The 17,245-nt window shown below is 26.0% G+C and overlaps 5 protein-coding genes across 5 annotated transcripts; 3 read left to right on the top strand and 2 right to left on the bottom strand.

Annotated features, from left to right (window-relative positions):
- PmUG01_09045200 (3-oxo-5-alpha-steroid 4-dehydrogenase, putative) lies at positions 1 to 2,729 on the top strand (the record flags this gene model as incomplete). Its single annotated transcript, XM_029005157.1, has 10 exons — positions 1 to 103; positions 359 to 400; positions 780 to 860; positions 1,018 to 1,147; positions 1,303 to 1,425; positions 1,562 to 1,670; positions 1,859 to 1,916; positions 2,170 to 2,286; positions 2,420 to 2,513; positions 2,702 to 2,729. 10 exons carry the CDS (start codon positions 1 to 3, stop codon positions 2,727 to 2,729), a joined length of 885 nt encoding a protein of 294 aa, XP_028861774.1.
- Positions 2,730 to 4,065: 1,336 nt separating this feature from the next.
- On the bottom strand, positions 4,066 to 4,569 carry PmUG01_09045100 (conserved Plasmodium protein, unknown function; the record flags this gene model as incomplete). Its single annotated transcript, XM_029005156.1, has 1 exon — positions 4,066 to 4,569. One exon carries the CDS (start codon positions 4,567 to 4,569, stop codon positions 4,066 to 4,068), a length of 504 nt encoding a protein of 167 aa, XP_028861773.1.
- A 1,132-nt stretch (positions 4,570 to 5,701) lies between these two features.
- On the top strand, positions 5,702 to 5,993 carry PmUG01_09045000 (conserved Plasmodium protein, unknown function; the record flags this gene model as incomplete). The annotated part of the gene is made up of 2 exons (XM_029005154.1): positions 5,702 to 5,770; positions 5,880 to 5,993. The coding sequence occupies 2 exons, from the start codon at positions 5,702 to 5,704 to the stop codon at positions 5,991 to 5,993; spliced, it is 183 nt and encodes a 60-aa protein (XP_028861772.1).
- A 365-nt stretch (positions 5,994 to 6,358) lies between these two features.
- Positions 6,359 to 13,628, bottom strand: PmUG01_09044900 (condensin-2 complex subunit D3, putative; the record flags this gene model as incomplete). The annotated part of the gene is made up of 5 exons (XM_029005153.1): positions 6,359 to 10,662; positions 11,081 to 11,638; positions 12,005 to 12,149; positions 12,336 to 12,518; positions 13,215 to 13,628. 5 exons carry the CDS (start codon positions 13,626 to 13,628, stop codon positions 6,359 to 6,361), a joined length of 5,604 nt encoding a protein of 1,867 aa, XP_028861771.1.
- A 1,355-nt stretch (positions 13,629 to 14,983) lies between these two features.
- On the top strand, positions 14,984 to 17,072 carry PmUG01_09044800 (conserved Plasmodium protein, unknown function; the record flags this gene model as incomplete). Its single annotated transcript, XM_029005152.1, is given in 6 exon segments — positions 14,984 to 15,043; positions 15,057 to 15,151; positions 15,494 to 16,183; positions 16,356 to 16,442; positions 16,617 to 16,679; positions 17,045 to 17,072. The coding sequence occupies 6 exon segments, from the start codon at positions 14,984 to 14,986 to the stop codon at positions 17,070 to 17,072; spliced, it is 1,023 nt and encodes a 340-aa protein (XP_028861770.1).
- Positions 17,073 to 17,245: the final 173 nt, after the last annotated feature.

Genomic DNA, 17,245 nt, shown 5'->3' with positions numbered 1-17,245 from the left:
ATGAAAGTAATCCTGAAAAAGAGGAACGGAAAATTTATAGACTGTTTTGACATAAGTCCGTCAACGACAGTTGATCAGTTTAAAGAAATTTATTATAAAAAATGTAAAAAAAACAAAAAATAAATAAAATAAAACAAAAATATTATAAAATAAAGTAAACATATAATAGAAGAAAAGATAAATGCATTGTGTACTAAAACTCATTCAATATAGCACATAGCATATTACTCATAATATATAAAGTAGAACATGAAAACAAATATGTATGCAAATATGTATACATATTTATATATATACATAAGCCAAAATAATTAACACACAAAAATGCTCTTTTAAATAATTATTCTTATATCTGCAGATCATTACTATCCGGAAAGGCAAAAGTGGAACTTAGACAGCGGTAAAATTGTTACATGTATTAAAAATGTATATATATATATATATATATATATATATATATATATATATATATATGTATATGTATATACATACGTATGGTAAAGGAAGCATATAGATTATATAAAAGTAGTTAAACAGAATGCTGGAGGATTTACCGAATAAGAACAAAAAAATGTGTGTGTGTGTGTGTATATGTTATTTAGAAATAGTAGTATATGTTTTTTTAAAAAAATTAAAAAAAAAAAAAAAAACACACAAGAAATAATAATGCAACGAGTTTCATTTATAGGAAGTAGAATAAAAAAATATATATTTATTACGTAGATAATCAGTTTTATAATATTTTTTTTTTTTTTTTTTTGTTCGTTTGTTTTTTGTAGCCGCAGGAAAAACTTTAAAAAGTGGAACTTTTAATGAAAACGGAATAAAAGACAGTGACATACTAATATTTAAAGATCTGGGTATGTGCATATTTTAAATGCCCAAATTTTTTAAGCATTTATTGATATACTGTATGGACTTGAGCATTTGAACATTTAGTTGTGGCGTATTATAATGTATATTATGATTGTGCATTACGATTCATATTATGCTGCGTGTTATAATTAATTTTTACAGGAGTACAAATATCTTGGCGATTAGTTTACGTGATAGAATATCTTGGACCGATTTTCATTTTTCCTTTTTTTTATTTTTGTGATAAATATATTTATAGTCATGCAAATAAAAATAAAAATATCATTCAACTGTAGGTTTTTTTTTATTATTTTATTCATGTGAAATATTCAAGTTTATAGCTGTTATAGTGGATTTCTAACAACCTTATTAATAACTTTCCATTATATGCTTTATCGCGTTATAGCTCTATATATTTGTTTTGTTTTGTGTTCAAAATTAATACAGGTTATCCTTATGGTTTTTATTATTTCATTTCTTAAAAAGAGAATTCGAGTCTTTGTTTGTTCATCGATTTAGTAATGCTACAATGCCAATAAGAAGGGTTCCCATAAATTGCGGGCATTACTGGTATACCTGCTTCTCATGTTTATTTATCGCCAAATATATTTTTTGCTACATTTATTTTGTATCTACTTCTTTTTTTTTGTTTCACTTTTCTTTCACATATATATATTCTCATTACATTGTGCATATTTTTTTTTAGGGTTTTGTGTGGCGTAAATATTGGATATTATTTATTTCATCCCTTATATAAACCATATAATCTTGAATCAAAACCCGTTTTACTTTATTCTCTTTTTTTTGTGTTATTAGTAAGTTCTCAACATATATATTGTAATGACACATATATATTATTTGATTATTCTGTGTAAATGAAAATTTATTTTATTTTTATGGCTTTATGTTTATATAAATACAATCAGTATACAATATTGTATAATAATTGAACATATATAAATGTTTATTAATATATATGTATGGACATTTCACCTTTTCGCAGATATTGGAATTTCTGAATTTAAAATGCCACTTGATATTAAGAAATTTAAGGCCAAGAGGTAGAACATTTTACATATGCATTACCATTGTGAGTTGCATGCCTTTTTACCTATATGTAAATAGTTTTATATACTCATATATGCCTCAAATACACATGATATATGTGTGATGTGCACATGAAAGAAGTTTTATGAACGATACATAATAACATGACCCTTTCATAAAAAATATATTACATCGTAATCTGTTCATAAAAAATATGTAACTACATGACCTGTTCATAAAACTTTCAACTTTATATTTTTTGCAAAGGTACCAAGAACAGGGGCATACCTCATGGATATGGCTTTAATTACATTTCATGTGCAAATTATTTTTATGAATCGTTAATATGGATTATATTTTCTCTCATAATAAATACATTAACTGGTAATGAAAAGAAAGGCAATTTCGAGCTTAAAACTGTGCAAATATTGCACAAATATTGAGAGTATATTAATTCAGAAGCACTTCGAACAAACTGCATACACATTAATTTTATTTTTCTTCCAATTTATTGAAGGTTATATTTTCAGTGTAGTAGCTACTACGCAAATGGCTATTTGGGCCTTAAAGAAGCACAACAATTATAAAAAAGAGTTCCCAAATTATCCAAAGTAACATTTAAACGCATATACAAGTACATGAAAAAGTACACACACGTACAATTGAATATATGTATATATATTATATATGTCTATGTATTATATAAGTGTATATATATTCGTACTAAAAAACATATACACACTATTTCATGGCGCATTTTACATATGCTTTATCTTATTCTCCATTTCTTCAGAAGCAGAAAAGCCATTTTCCCTTTTATTTTGTGAACATTCGGATTTCTGAATAAAACGTTTTATACAAAATATTATTTATCATCTTTTTCATTTTTTCTGAAATAAAATTGCACAAAAAACTATATCAGTGTCAATGAATATGCAAAATAAAAAACATAAAAAAATACGAGATATTATGAAATAAAAAAAAAAAGTAAAATTAATAAATATGTTTCATTTTGTTTTCATATTTCCAATATTACATATATCTTAATTTATACCTTTATATGTGCATATACATTTGCATATATTCACGTAAACTTTTTTTTCTTTTATTTTTATTAATCTTTAAATATTTTTTTTAAATTGGAAAGAAAAAAAATTATTTCAAACAAGAAAATTACAGAAAACAAAAATTAAGTTGAATAATTATTTTAAATAAAATTGTCAAAATTGTCAAAACCGCAAAAATTGCGAATGCTGTGGAGATAGAAAAAATTAGCAAATCATAAATTCTTGTAAAGGAAATTCTATGCTATTACCCCAAAATGCTTTATTGTCCTTAATCAAAATGGGAAGAAACTACGTGGTACACATGCAGATAACCCAGTTTACTAAAAAGTTAACTTGCTATAAATTATGTATATATATATATATATATATATATATATATATATATATATATATAACATAAATTAACGCAATATATGAATCTCGCATTAACATTTTATTTTTTAATTTAACAACAAAATGTTATTGTTGTATGCCTTATCCCAATACATATATTGGATGTTTCCATTAATGGGGTAAACCTTTTTTTTTTTTTTTTTTACATATTTTTAATTCGGGTTTATATCGAAGAAAACCAGAAAAAAGTTGCACCGTGCGTTTTTATTATTTATAAAATTTCTGCATCAAGCAATTTATTTTGTTTGTTTCTTCGTTCTTTTATGACAAGGTTACGGTATTATACCTTGAATTAACACAATTTATAATGCTAAATTTATATTTCATTTATATATATCATTTATATTTCAATTCCTTGTACCTTTTTCGGTTTGTTTTCCGTAAAAGAGATATAAAAAATTTATAACTGTGTTCGTAAATATTAATTTAAAATTTGATGGTTTTTTATTTCATAACTTTATTCTTCCTTGTAATGTATTTTATTTTCCACAACTTACTAGGCAAAAATTATTTACCCGCAAAAATATACGGGTCCTAATTTTTGCTTTACTTTATTTTCGCCCTCTAGTTATTTATAGTAGCTACATAACCGCCTAACTATGTAACTATCTAATTTCATGGTGTTAATATTTTTTTTTTTTTCGTTTGCTTGTTTCTTTTGTTATGATATCTGTACACAATGTACTCAATAATATTATCTAATTCATATGCTATTTTCCTTTCCATTTTGCTGACTTTTGATGAGCTGACCCCCTATTTTTTTAAATTTCTCATATATCTTGTTTACCATTAATATTTTATAGCTGTTGATAATAACAGTGGCTATATTTTTTTTTTCTTTTAAGGGTTCATTCGAATTACTCGTAATGGGCATACATGTGTAAATATTTGACAAAGAAATATATAATTTTTCAAAAGTACAATTGGTTAGATTATTTTTAATTGCATTTGTTAAAATTATTCCCTTTAATTTATTGTTACTGGTATATTTTTTTACTTCTATAATTTCGCCTTTTAATAAATCAAAATTATTTGTAGTGATTTCAACAACTTTATTTTTATTATGTAAAAAAAGAAAATATATAAAACTCTGGCTTCCTCTATTCTGTACATTGTTCCTATTTGTTTTTATTTTTCTTTTTCTTTTCAGCCTTTCTTTTTCTTTCTTTTCAAACTTTAGTATTAAATCGGGAATTCCCTCCTTCATATTTGTTGCTGGCTTCGCTACTCATCGTACAAGGAATGTACGCATTTATTCTTATTTTACACATACCCATTCATACACAGAATACATGTATAGGAAAATGTATGTTTATGTATATACATGCAGTTTCCCTTCCTTATAAAGAGGAGTAAAAAAATTAAGAAAAAATACTTCCTCTTAATTTTCAGTGTGCTACTGCAACAACATTTTCGACATATGTACTCAATTTAATATTGTAAATTATATTACTCACTTGGCTGAATGTATTGCATATTAATTTTTTTTTTTTTTTTTTATTAAGGATATTCTAAATATTTTTGGCCAATATGTTCTGCCTTTGTATTCGGATAGCTTTCTACCTATAATACATATTATAAATAAATATACACGGTTTTTTCTAACTTTTTTTTTTTTTTTTTTTTATTAAGGATATACTAAATATTTTTGGCAAATATGTTCTGCCTTTGTATTCGGATAGCTTTCTACCTATAATACATATTATAAATAAATATACACGGTTTTTTCTAACTTTTTTTTTTTTTTTTTTCTTGTTATATACATATATTAATAATTAAGCTAATAGTATTACATGTATATGTTATACGTATTTGTAGCAAATTCGTTAGCAACATATTTTTACATAGCTATTTTACGTACCATATTTTTATGTTGCTATTTTATGTACCATATTTAATTGTAAACTATTCATTTGGGACTCTTTTTTGTGACCTATCAATTAATGATATTTCTAATTTAATTAATTTTTGTTACTATCTTTTTTAAAGTTAACCCCTATCGTACTTAATTTTCTTCAGTTTTTCCCTTTTCCAAAAATTATATTGATTTAGCAAGTACATTTTTTAAATATAAGCAGAAACAAAAAAAGGGGGAGAGCGGAAAGAAAAAAAAAAAAAAAAAAAAATGGTGCAAAACTTAAAAGTTAAAGTGAAGAAAAGTAAAATAACGGAAAGGAAAAATAAATCATTGAAACCTAAAAAAATTGCAGAAAAAGTGCACGTCAAAACTTTAAGGAAGGTAACAAGAGGAAGCCATATTTTAGTATATTTATTTTAGGGAAGGCGCCATAGCTTTGCTGTTATTGTCACATCTGCTGTTCGATGAAACATATGGTTGCATGCACGAATGCATGTTTGTATTAATGTACATGTATATACATATGTGCAAAATATACAGAGAATACATTGTATACCCCCCTCATCCCCATTCATACATACTTTTCATTGAGGAGAGGAATTCCTTTTTTTCCTTTTTCGTATTTTTCCCATTTTCGTATTTTTTCTCTATTTTTGCAGAAAAGTAAACTAGTTAAAATTGACAAAATCGAAGAAACAGCCAAAAAAATGTGTGTGGCTTCTAATAATAAACTTATGTTTTTGAACACAAAAAAAGAGGTCAAGAAAAAATGAAGTGCCCATGATAGATACGACGCCATTACAAGTCGTCTTATGTGAGGAAGGGTTGTTATTATATGTACATGTATATATCTATATATGTATAAATCTATATATGTATAAATCTATATATGTATAAATCTATATATGTATCTCTCTCTCTCTCTCTCTCTCTATATATATATATATATATATATATATACACATACGTATGCATACATACGTATCTACATATACATTCTCGTGTTATGCTTGTACATACGCTATTTCATGCTATGAGCGCGGAAAAATGCGGGCGTGTTGTATAAATATGTTAGCGCATATGTTGTATCAATTTTTTCCTTTTTTCGAACCCCACATAAGGAGACCTTTTTTATTTTTTATTTCCTCTTTTTTTTTTTTTTCGATGTATTTTCTTCTCCATTGTGTATTCCATGCAAAACATCTGTAACTTCGTCGTAATCGCTTGAACTATTGTCATGCAGATAATATAAATCCGTTCGTTTCCCCTTTTGCTTCTCCTTTTCTCTTTTCTTTTCTAATAGTTCTTCCCTATGTCTTTCCTCTCTCTGCTCAGTCATTTGATTTAATGAGAGCTCGAAAAAGTTAATGTGAACATTAGCGCTGCTGTTGTTATTACTGATATTTCCTCTTCTGTTACTTCCACCGCTGCTACTAGTGCTGGATTTGTTAAATATATCGGCTTGTTCTGTGTGGAGGTGTATCGCGTCTACATGAACAAAATTTTGGCAGTCGTTTTGAATTTCGTTCTTTACATGTATATCGGGTATTAAATCGTCCAGCGAATCTTTAAAATCAAGACACAAATAAATAATTAGATCATTCATGTATTTAAAAAAAAATGATTTGTCCTTTAACATTATAGATCTCAAAGATAGCAAGATGGGTAGAGTATTTTTTTTTAAAATATTTTTCATAAGATCATTTAATACCTTTACACTATTTTCTACATTTTTAATTTTCATATTTTTATTCTTTTCTTCTAATTTGGCGAAATCTTTTTTAATTTTTATTTTCATTAATTTGGAGCTTAGTATGTTTAAAACGTCAAGTAGCACTGCACTTTCATTGTCTTCATTATTTAGTGGAATAACACTTCGTTTATTGTTCCTTTTTTCATTTAAATTATCCTCGGAAAAGTAGTAGTTATCATAATTATATACATATTGTATTAGATATTCATTTATTAGTTTTTGTTGTAAAGAAAATTTTTCACTATTTTTCAAATTTTCTAATATAAGACTATATATCATATGCCTGTCTTGTTCATTTTTTATCTCAAAACTGTTACCAATATTACTTAGATGTTTACTTAACTTAAAATTAAAAAAATTATTTAAGACAAATATAAATTCTATAATATGATTTATTAAATTAGTTTTATTATACATTAAAAGTATGTGCTTATAAACAGACAAAGACTGTTTTCGTATCACTTCATTTTTGTCAGCTAGTAAATATAAAAAGCCAAAAAAAAATTGATTATTAAATTTTACATAGTCTTCTGATATTAACTTAGATAACATATAAAAAGATAAATAGCGAATAAATGAGTTTTCATGTTTAAAGAAACGTAATAGAATAAATACAAATTTGTTACATGAACTACCAAAGTTTATGACCATATAGTAAGTTAAAATAATCAAATTGTTAAGTATACTCATCGAAGTATTACTATTTTTTAAATCTCGCTCAAAATTTGAAAATAGTTCATTTCTTATAGGTACCCCTTTATCTATCAGCAAAACGCTCAGTGTTAGATAAATGCAGTTCTTAACCATAATGTTACACCGGTCCTCGAAGAACTCCTCACTACAATCACCACTGCCACAGTCATTACGTCTTTCTCTGGCACTTCCAGTGCCCTTATCAACACTATCCACACCAACAGCAACATTGCCAACGCTTCTCTCACTAATACCATCATTAGCGGTGTTGTCGTAGACCCGCCTTAATTTATGGCAAGCCGTAGCCAGGAACGACGAGTCTGATTTCCTGAAATGGTCAATTAAAAATATGAACGTTACCAAAACATTGCAAAATACTGTGTTGTATGGAAGGGTTTCAATGTTATTAAAAAAAAAAATTATTTTTCCCTTTAGTTTATCTATGAAATCATTTACATTTTTCTTTTTTTTAATTAATATATTTAAAATTATATATATAAAACATAGAGGACAGTTGAAATGAAAAATTGTGTATTCCAATTTTTGTAAAAAGTCCTCATTCAATTCGTTAATATTGTCTAATAAATTATAAAGAATTGTAAACAATTTTAACATGATATTTTTTATAACACCCATAGAACAAACATTCATTTCGTACATTAAATCTTCTTTTCTTAAAATTTCATCACTCACGAGATCCATATCTGTTTGTTCACTTGGAACCATATTTATTGCTAACTCATTCTCTTTATGTGCTTCTCTCTTTCTTTGATTGACTATATTCGTTTCTTCTACATGTGTTTTCATTTCATTCTTTTTTCCGTTATAATCATCACCCCTACTAGCATTTTTGTTATTGCTCTTGTCGTTATTGCTTGGAGATGCTTCCCCTATTTCTGTATAGTTCCCCACTTCATTTATGCTCATAAGGTATATCTTATAACATCTATTCAGAAGAAACAAAATGTGATCTATATTAATTTTGTTCTGATAATGTTTTGATAATTGGATTATAAAATCGAGAATAAAAGTATTGCACATTCTGATTGAAAAATACCTCATATTGTATACAAATGTGTTCAGAATATGGATAAAATGATCTAGCATATTATTTTTTTTTTTTTTCAAACAAAATATTATCATATTAAAATATAACAAGTCATATTTTGTCATCACCTTTAAAATGGTAAGAAACAAATTGTTTAAGTCCTTATCTATGTATCTTTTCCATATATTGATTAGAAGCAATACACCATCATTATTTTTATCATACTCCTCTTTTTCTTTCTTTTCACTTTTAATTTTCCCCTTTATTTCTACTGCTATATTTTTCGTAAAACTGTTGTTACTCATTTTGTTAGAAGTAGAATGCTGAGTAGTTCTATGTACCGATGGACGAAATGTCCTAACAAAAGGCTGATTACCCTCCACAAACTCATCTTGTTCATGGATGCACTTCCCCCTATTTTTTACGTTATCATGAAATGAAGAGTTTATTATTTTGTGCATATTTTCATTTTCTTCAAATTCATACACTACATTGGGGGAAGGGAGACCATCAGTGTTGCCATCCGCGTGAGTGTCTATTTTAAAATAGGATAATTTATTTTTTTCTAAAATTTGTTTAATTTTTTTTTCACTGGTATTAAATATAGTACATTGAAAAGATGACTTAATAAATGTGTTCAGAAATATAGATATAGCTTCATCTTTTATTGTCTCTTCTATATCTGTTATTGCAGAAAATATTATAGATAGCCATATTTTAGCTATATATATATCTTCACTTGCAATTATAAATAAGTTATTAACAGTTAATAAAACTTGCCTTCTTACTGAAGACATAGCATCCAATGATAAGGAATACAAATAATTCGAGATAAAAATTAAAAAAATTTTGTAACTCAATTTTCTACTTATTAATGTTTCAAATATTGCTTCTATATATTGTATGGTCAATTTTCTTATATTACTTCTATGACTATAAATATTGGATGATATTATTTTATACATATTTATTTTTTCTCTCGTTTTATTAAATATAAATTTATATACTAATATATTATTATGGTATTTTCTATTAGTTAAGATAACCAAAATGGACAACGCTTTTGCCTTTACAATCATATTAGGGTCTTCTAATCTTTCTAAAAATAATTTAAACAAATTCTGAAAAATATATTCATTTTTGCTAGTTTTCTTTTTTTTTATTAGAGCTAAAAATAAATCAAGGATTATATTTCTTATTTGATATTTTTCGCAGTTAAAATATTTTAGTAAAATATTTAAATATCTCACCATTACCGATTCGTATGTAATAATATACTTTTTATTATCAACTATTATAGCGGACTTTCTTTTATTTTTTATTTGGTTCAACACCACCTTTTTTTTCCTCTCTTTCTTTGCTTTTTCATGTCTTTCTCCCTCTTCTTTTTCTTTCCCTTTTTCAGCCTCTTCCTGACATTCTTCGTTCGCACTTTCATTGTCTTTGATTCCCTTTCCAATATCTTTTTCGTTATCTTTGCTTCCACCGTTATATGCATCATTTCCATCCGTATGATTGCCATCTGCATCATTGCCATCTGCATCATTGCCATCTGCATCACTGCCATCTGCACCATTGCTATCTGCATCATTGCTATCTGCATCATTGCTATCTGAATCATTGAAATCCTCCCCTTCCGTTTCAGAGTAAACCGAAGAACTGTATTCATCCGACAGATTAAAGGACGCACTTGAATCAATTCTCTTCTTGCTTATTTTTCTTATTTTTACATAATTCTTGTCTACCAAATTGTCTTGTTTCTTTTTATTATCATTCCCTTTAATATACATCGTCATATCATCATCTATGATTTTCATTATATTATACTTCCTTTCTATTTTCCTGCATTCTTTAACTAGTATTTTGATCAAATCTATAAACATATTCTTTTCGTGTCTATCGCCATTATTAATTATAAATATTTCTATAAACGAGAACATCGGGTTACCTAAATTGAAAAAGAACGGTAAAAATGAAAAAGGAGAAAAATAAAAAAAAAATGAAAAAATAAAAAGGAGTGCTAATTAGTTTGATCACAGCAGTCTTCTATAGTGGGGTAGGTTTATAATGCGAATTGGTTGTTTGGGTTATTCAGTTGGATAAGAAGCATGGGCCAGTTGTACGTGTACATATACATACATACATACATACATTCACACATACATACATACATACATACATATAAACATACATACATATAAACATACATACATATAAACATACATACATATAAACATACATACATATAAACATACATATATATAAACATACATACATACATTCATACATATATATAGGTACATGTGCATATGCCCGTCTTCTCCCCTACTCATTTTCCATTTCTATAGTATTATATTTCCTATTACATGCGTTTGCGACTACTTTATCCTCAAAGTCTTCTTCATCTTTAGTATTGCCATCTTTGTCGTTTTTCTTTTCATTTGTTAATAAGTAACTGTGCTTAAGTTTATCGTTAAACAAAACTTGTGGTATGATGATTCGAATACAGCTATTTATTACATTTGTAAAAAACAAAACTATTAAACTGTTAATATTATTTATTTCATCAATACAGTATGTATTCTCATCATTCTTTATATCTTTTAAAATAGATAAAATTTTAGCAAAAATTAAATTTACAATTTTTACAAAAATATTTACATGTGGACCTATGTCATATAATTCTACGTTAATATTATAACAAAATTGAAAATCATAACATTTCTTTACTATCTTTATTAAATAGTTGATGCATAATATGTGCAGTGAATGCATTAGAGGCCTTTTCACTAAATCGAGAAAAAATTTAATCAATTCAAAAATGCAATTTTTGTCATTTATGTTGAGCAAGTTGCTTATGTCCATATATTCCAAACTGTCGTGTAATGACATAAATATGCATTTTAAAACTTCTAGCTCCTCTTCTTCAAAAAAAAAAAAAAATAGAAGAAATAAAAAAAAATAGAAGAATTAGAAGAATTAGAAGAAATGGAAGAATTAGAAGAAATGGAACAAATATAAGAATTAGGACAAATAGAAGAATTAGGACAAATAGAACGAATTAGAAGAAATGGAACAAATAAAAGAATTAGGAAAAATAGAACGAATTTATGTTAAAAAGAATGCGTATTTACATATTTTACTCTCATATTTGTACATTTGTGCAGTGGTATATAGATATGTGCACACACATGTTGTATACACATATATTACACACATCCAAGCTCCACGTATATGCCTTAAAATGTGTTTCACCCCCACTATTTTAAGGCTTCATATATTTTTTATACCATTTATTGCACACTCGTTGTCTATCTTCTTTATTTTGGCAATTTCTTTGTCGTTAAAATAAAAAGAACAAAACAAAAATCTCTTTAGAATCCCTTTTAGTGTGAAAAGACGAAATTGTAATCTTTTTTTATCATTTTGCATCCACTACGAGTGTTGCGTAGGCGTAAAAAAAAAAAATATATAAAATATACATATATACATCTACATATACACATAAACATACCTGCCTATCTCCACATATATATATATACGTATACGAAGAAAAGTTACACCCTTATGTGCCTGCATAACTTTATTATTTTTCTTTATTTTTTTTAAATTTAAGTATACTTGTAACAAATTAAGATATATCAAGCAGGAATAATTAGAATAATCATCATTTTTATAAATTAAATATGTCAGAAGAATATTTAAACTAAACAAGTAAGACATATTTATATTTTCATTGTCATCCTTAATATTTTTATTCTGGTTTCTATCTTTAATTAACCATTCTGTTATTCTTTTGCTTAGCTTCAAGAAAAAAAAAAAAAAAAAAAGGAAGAAGAATAAAGAATGAAGTAATGGAAGAATAAAAAAATGATGGAAAGGAAGAACGAAATATTTATTATGTGCAATATTGGGATATATGCAAATACTCTTTTACAACTATTATGGGGAATAGGAAACATATATTAAAATTTATTAGTAGCAGCGTAAAATATATAACTGCTTAACTTTCTTTAAGTCGTGTCGCTACCTATGTTTTGCATACTGTATATAAACAATTTTCGCAAAGAGGGTAAGTTGTACATTTTATAATTTTTGTTAATCTAGTACGTTGCCTGATATTTCGAATGTTTTTCTCTAATTGATAAGTAGCTCTATACATGCATGTGCGTTTATATTTGTATATACATACATGCATGCATACATTCGTACGTACATACATACATACATGCATACATTCGTACGTACATACATAGATACATACATACATACATACATACATACATAGATACATACATACATACATAGATGCATACATACATACATAGATAGATACATACATACATACATAGATGCATACATACATACATAGATAGATACATACATAGATAGATACATACATATATATATACATAAATTCGTATATATATACATATTATCACTTTATATTGAGAATGACTATACACGCTCCGTATTTTTTTTTTTTTTTTTTTTTTTAACTGTTTCATTGTAAATTGGGTAAAAGGATAATTTGCAGAGTTCCTTCAACAAGTCTATATTTGATGAGTTAATTATGTTGTCTAATTCCGGTAGAAGAAAATCAATTTTGTTTTTTTCATAGTAAATAAAAGAACCATAATGCTCCATTAGGACATTTGAAACGTTCAACGAAATTATATTTGCCTTTAGCTTCCTATATACATTTTCATTGTTCCCAGAGCTCTCAAATCTTTTTTTATTTTCGTTAATAATTTTTATGAACACATTATTCTGAATGTTCAGGCTACTATTAAACTTTTCATTTACAGATTTTTTTTCTATTTTACTTTTTTTTTTTTTTTTTTTGTTGTTGTTTTCATATTCATCATCGTTAATTGTATCATCTCTTATTTTCCTTTTACTGATTTTATCCATTTTATTCTTATTTTGCTTTTGCCAAATTGTTATTAGAAGTTCGGTGGAAGAACAATAGTATGCAAAGAATTGTTGGCAAAAGGCTTAAGTTGGACAGGTTTTTTTTTTTTTTTTTTTTTAATTTTTATACTAATTTTAATACTAATTTTTATACTAATTTTTATACTAATTTTTATACTAATTTTTATACTAATTTTAATACTAATTTTAATACTAATTTTAATACTAATTTTAATTTTAATATTAATTTTTTATTAACGAGTCAGAAATTATTTTCTTATTGGTTAATATTTATTTTGGACATCACTAGTTGGCTAATTGTTTTTTTTTAATTTATTATTTATATTTCATTATCCCTTTTTTAATAGCTAAAAAAAATAACCGTCATATTCCCGCTTTTCTAACCATTCTTTAAATGTTATATGATAAAATTTGATTGGATGGATGTTCCTTGAACGACATAAAAAAATACAAAAGGTAGAAACTTTTTATTTTGCACACAAGTGGAAAATTAGCTCTTGTTTTTTGTTTTTTGTTTTTTTTCTTTTTTTTTTTACTTCTCCCTCTGCATAAGTACATTCATTCATTATATTATCCCCCCATTTGAAAATATAAATGAAGATGCTAAAAATGTATATCTAATTTCACTTACTGTTACGCTGTCTCTTTAGGAGAATTTATTTTTTCTTCATTAGTTTCTTATGATTTTCAGCGTTTAATTTTTTTATTTCAGTTTCATTTAATTCTTTTTTCTAATATATTAAATTTTTTTTTTTTTTTTTCTTATTATAACTTTTAATTAACTGGAAAATGTTTGACAAAAGGTGCAAAAAATTCAATTGACCCCTCATTTTTTAACATACCATATTTTTAAAACTGTGCTACTCATTATTAATTGGTATGTTTTTATATTCATTCTCAAATATATATACATAATTACACTACAAAACATTAAAACAATAAAACAGTAATATTTAATATAAAGAGTTTTTTATTTATTACTCCTCATTCTTGTTTTACGTTTTTGTAAAATTATGTCATTATTTCGTAATGTTGTTTAAAAATACTATTGTTCATTTTCCCTTGCAAGTAGTAGCTCCATATGGGTAATCATTAATTGAAGAGAGGAGGGGGGGAAAAAAAACACATATACATACATACATATATATATATATATATATATATATATAAGTGTATTATAAGGGCAGTATTTGGAGTAAGGGAATAAATTTTTATTTCTGTTGTACTATTATTTACGTAATATTTCGTTACATTAAAACAACCACAATGCTAGTTAATATAAAAGTTTAACATTTGCAGTTTTTTATCAGATTTAAAATTAGGTGTGAAAAAGAATGCTTTTTAAAAGATTTTTTCACAAATATCCAGGGGGAAGCAAAATAAAGTGTTATATAAAAAAAAAAAAAAAAAAAAAAATTAAATGTCAGTTTATTTCATCAACCTCAGTATTCAAAAAACTCAAAATGTTATATTGACTGGAGATACTGCTCGCCGAAATCGGGGTAATTTTGGAAAATGTACATGTTTGTGTGGTGATAATGAGTCCTTGTTGAATGAGCCAACACGCATGCGTCTGTAGCATCCAGCATATACATATATATATATATATATTTGTATATACATTTGTGTTTATATTTTTATGGTCTTAGAACCCCTATATAAGCCCTGGCTCTTTTGTTCGTGCGTACATAACCCACGCACACATATATATACTTAAGTACATACGCACGCATTTTTATACCCATCTACATAGATCGTGTGTGTATTTGCTTTTGTAAATGCGTACCCATAAATACATGTTTAAGCGTGTGTACATTTTTTTTTTTTCATTTTTTTGGGACCAGTTACGAATATATGTATATATATGGAGAAAACACCATAGAAATAACAAATTTACCGAATAACAAAACAAATGAATATATTCAAGAGAGACTAAGAAAAAGCTTGAACAAGTATGGAAGGTTAAAAATTATAAGATGTTTAAGTAACAGAAATGATCCTTATATAAACAACAATGTATGTTATGCTACGTTTTATAACAAAAGAGATTTGCTCAAATGTATTCGAAATGTAAATATAAGGTTCCCTTTATCATTACAATATAAAATATTAAAATTTAAAAGTTTATATAATAATAAATGTAATGACTATAATTATTTCTACAAACAAGAGCATTATAATTACAGTACTATAAACATAGCTTTAAATTTATTTAAATATTTACAATATAACAATTGTATAATAAATATTAAAAATATATATAAGTATATATTTGAGTATTCCTATTTATCACACAAAATAATAACCTCAGGAATTTCAGTATACAAAGTATTTACGAACTGGACAAACTTTATAGATTTCTTTGATAATATATTTATGAAAACAAACAAAGACAATGAAATCTTTGTCAGTGCTAAAATTGTAGATGATCAAAACTTACGTATTTATTTAAATAATAAATTAATAGAACTAAAAAAAAAAACAAATTTGTTAAATTCCGTATATTGGAGACAGGACGCCTTGCAACTGCCAGAGTATCATGCACACGTTCATAATTAGATAGTGTGTTTGCATACATGTATAGGGGCGTAAATACATACGCATATATATATGTATACATATACATATACCCTTGTACACATGTATGCATATCGTACGAACTTTTTCAATTTAAAACACTCCTATCCTTTTATTTAACATGAACAGGGAAATAGAACAGAAAATAAATAATGATCGCCCAAAAAAATTAAAGGAGGAATTACAACTTTTGTCAAAGACAAAAGACTTTTACAAGTTAGAATTTTACAGGGGGACGAAAGAAAGAATTGATTTTGCAGTTACATAGACACAACACGTGAACATACGTATATATGCACATACACACATATGTAACATGTACATGGTTATGCATATGTACATTTATGTATGCTCATTTCAGGTATATAAACACGTTTTTCTCCTTTTTAGGATTCATGATGAGAGGCACATATTTAAATTAAAGTTGAACAAGGAACGGAAGGAAAAAAAAAGGTTATAAAAATATTTACATTATTATTTAACAGTATATTTTGTATCCATGTGTATAATATTTATTTGTTTTGATAAATTTTAAAATGAAGTCAAATAAGAATATATAAAAAATATACACACATATTAAAATCTGTCATATACATGTCTCATACTGTTCTTCGTTTTAAGTACGACAAAGGGCGGGGCTTCCATTATAGTTGTGCACATGCATTCATACAATTGTGTAAAATGTAAACCTCCTTTGCATAATATATATAATTAAACACATTCTTGTATATGTACATATACATATATCTACTTTATGTATATACAATACCCATACAAACATATATATCATTACGACTCATGCATTTTTCCCCTTTTAGATTACTGAAAAATAGGAACGCAAAATAAAAAAAAATAAATAAATTAAATTAAAAATTGAAATAAAATAAAATAAGGTAAAAAGTCAAAAATAGGGTGAAGTTTCTTTCAATATTGCAATAGGAGCTGAAAAAATTTAGATGAATTCTGTCACTGGCGCACATTCTTTTTTTTTTTTTTTTTTTTACATATATACATTATTT

The sequence above is a fragment of the Plasmodium malariae genome (genome assembly GCF_900090045.1).
Source record: "Plasmodium malariae genome assembly, chromosome: 9".
In the NCBI taxonomy this organism is placed as follows: domain Eukaryota; phylum Apicomplexa; class Aconoidasida; order Haemosporida; family Plasmodiidae; genus Plasmodium; species Plasmodium malariae.
Note: the sequence above shows the minus strand (reverse complement) of the source record. Positions and strands in the feature narration are given on the sequence as shown.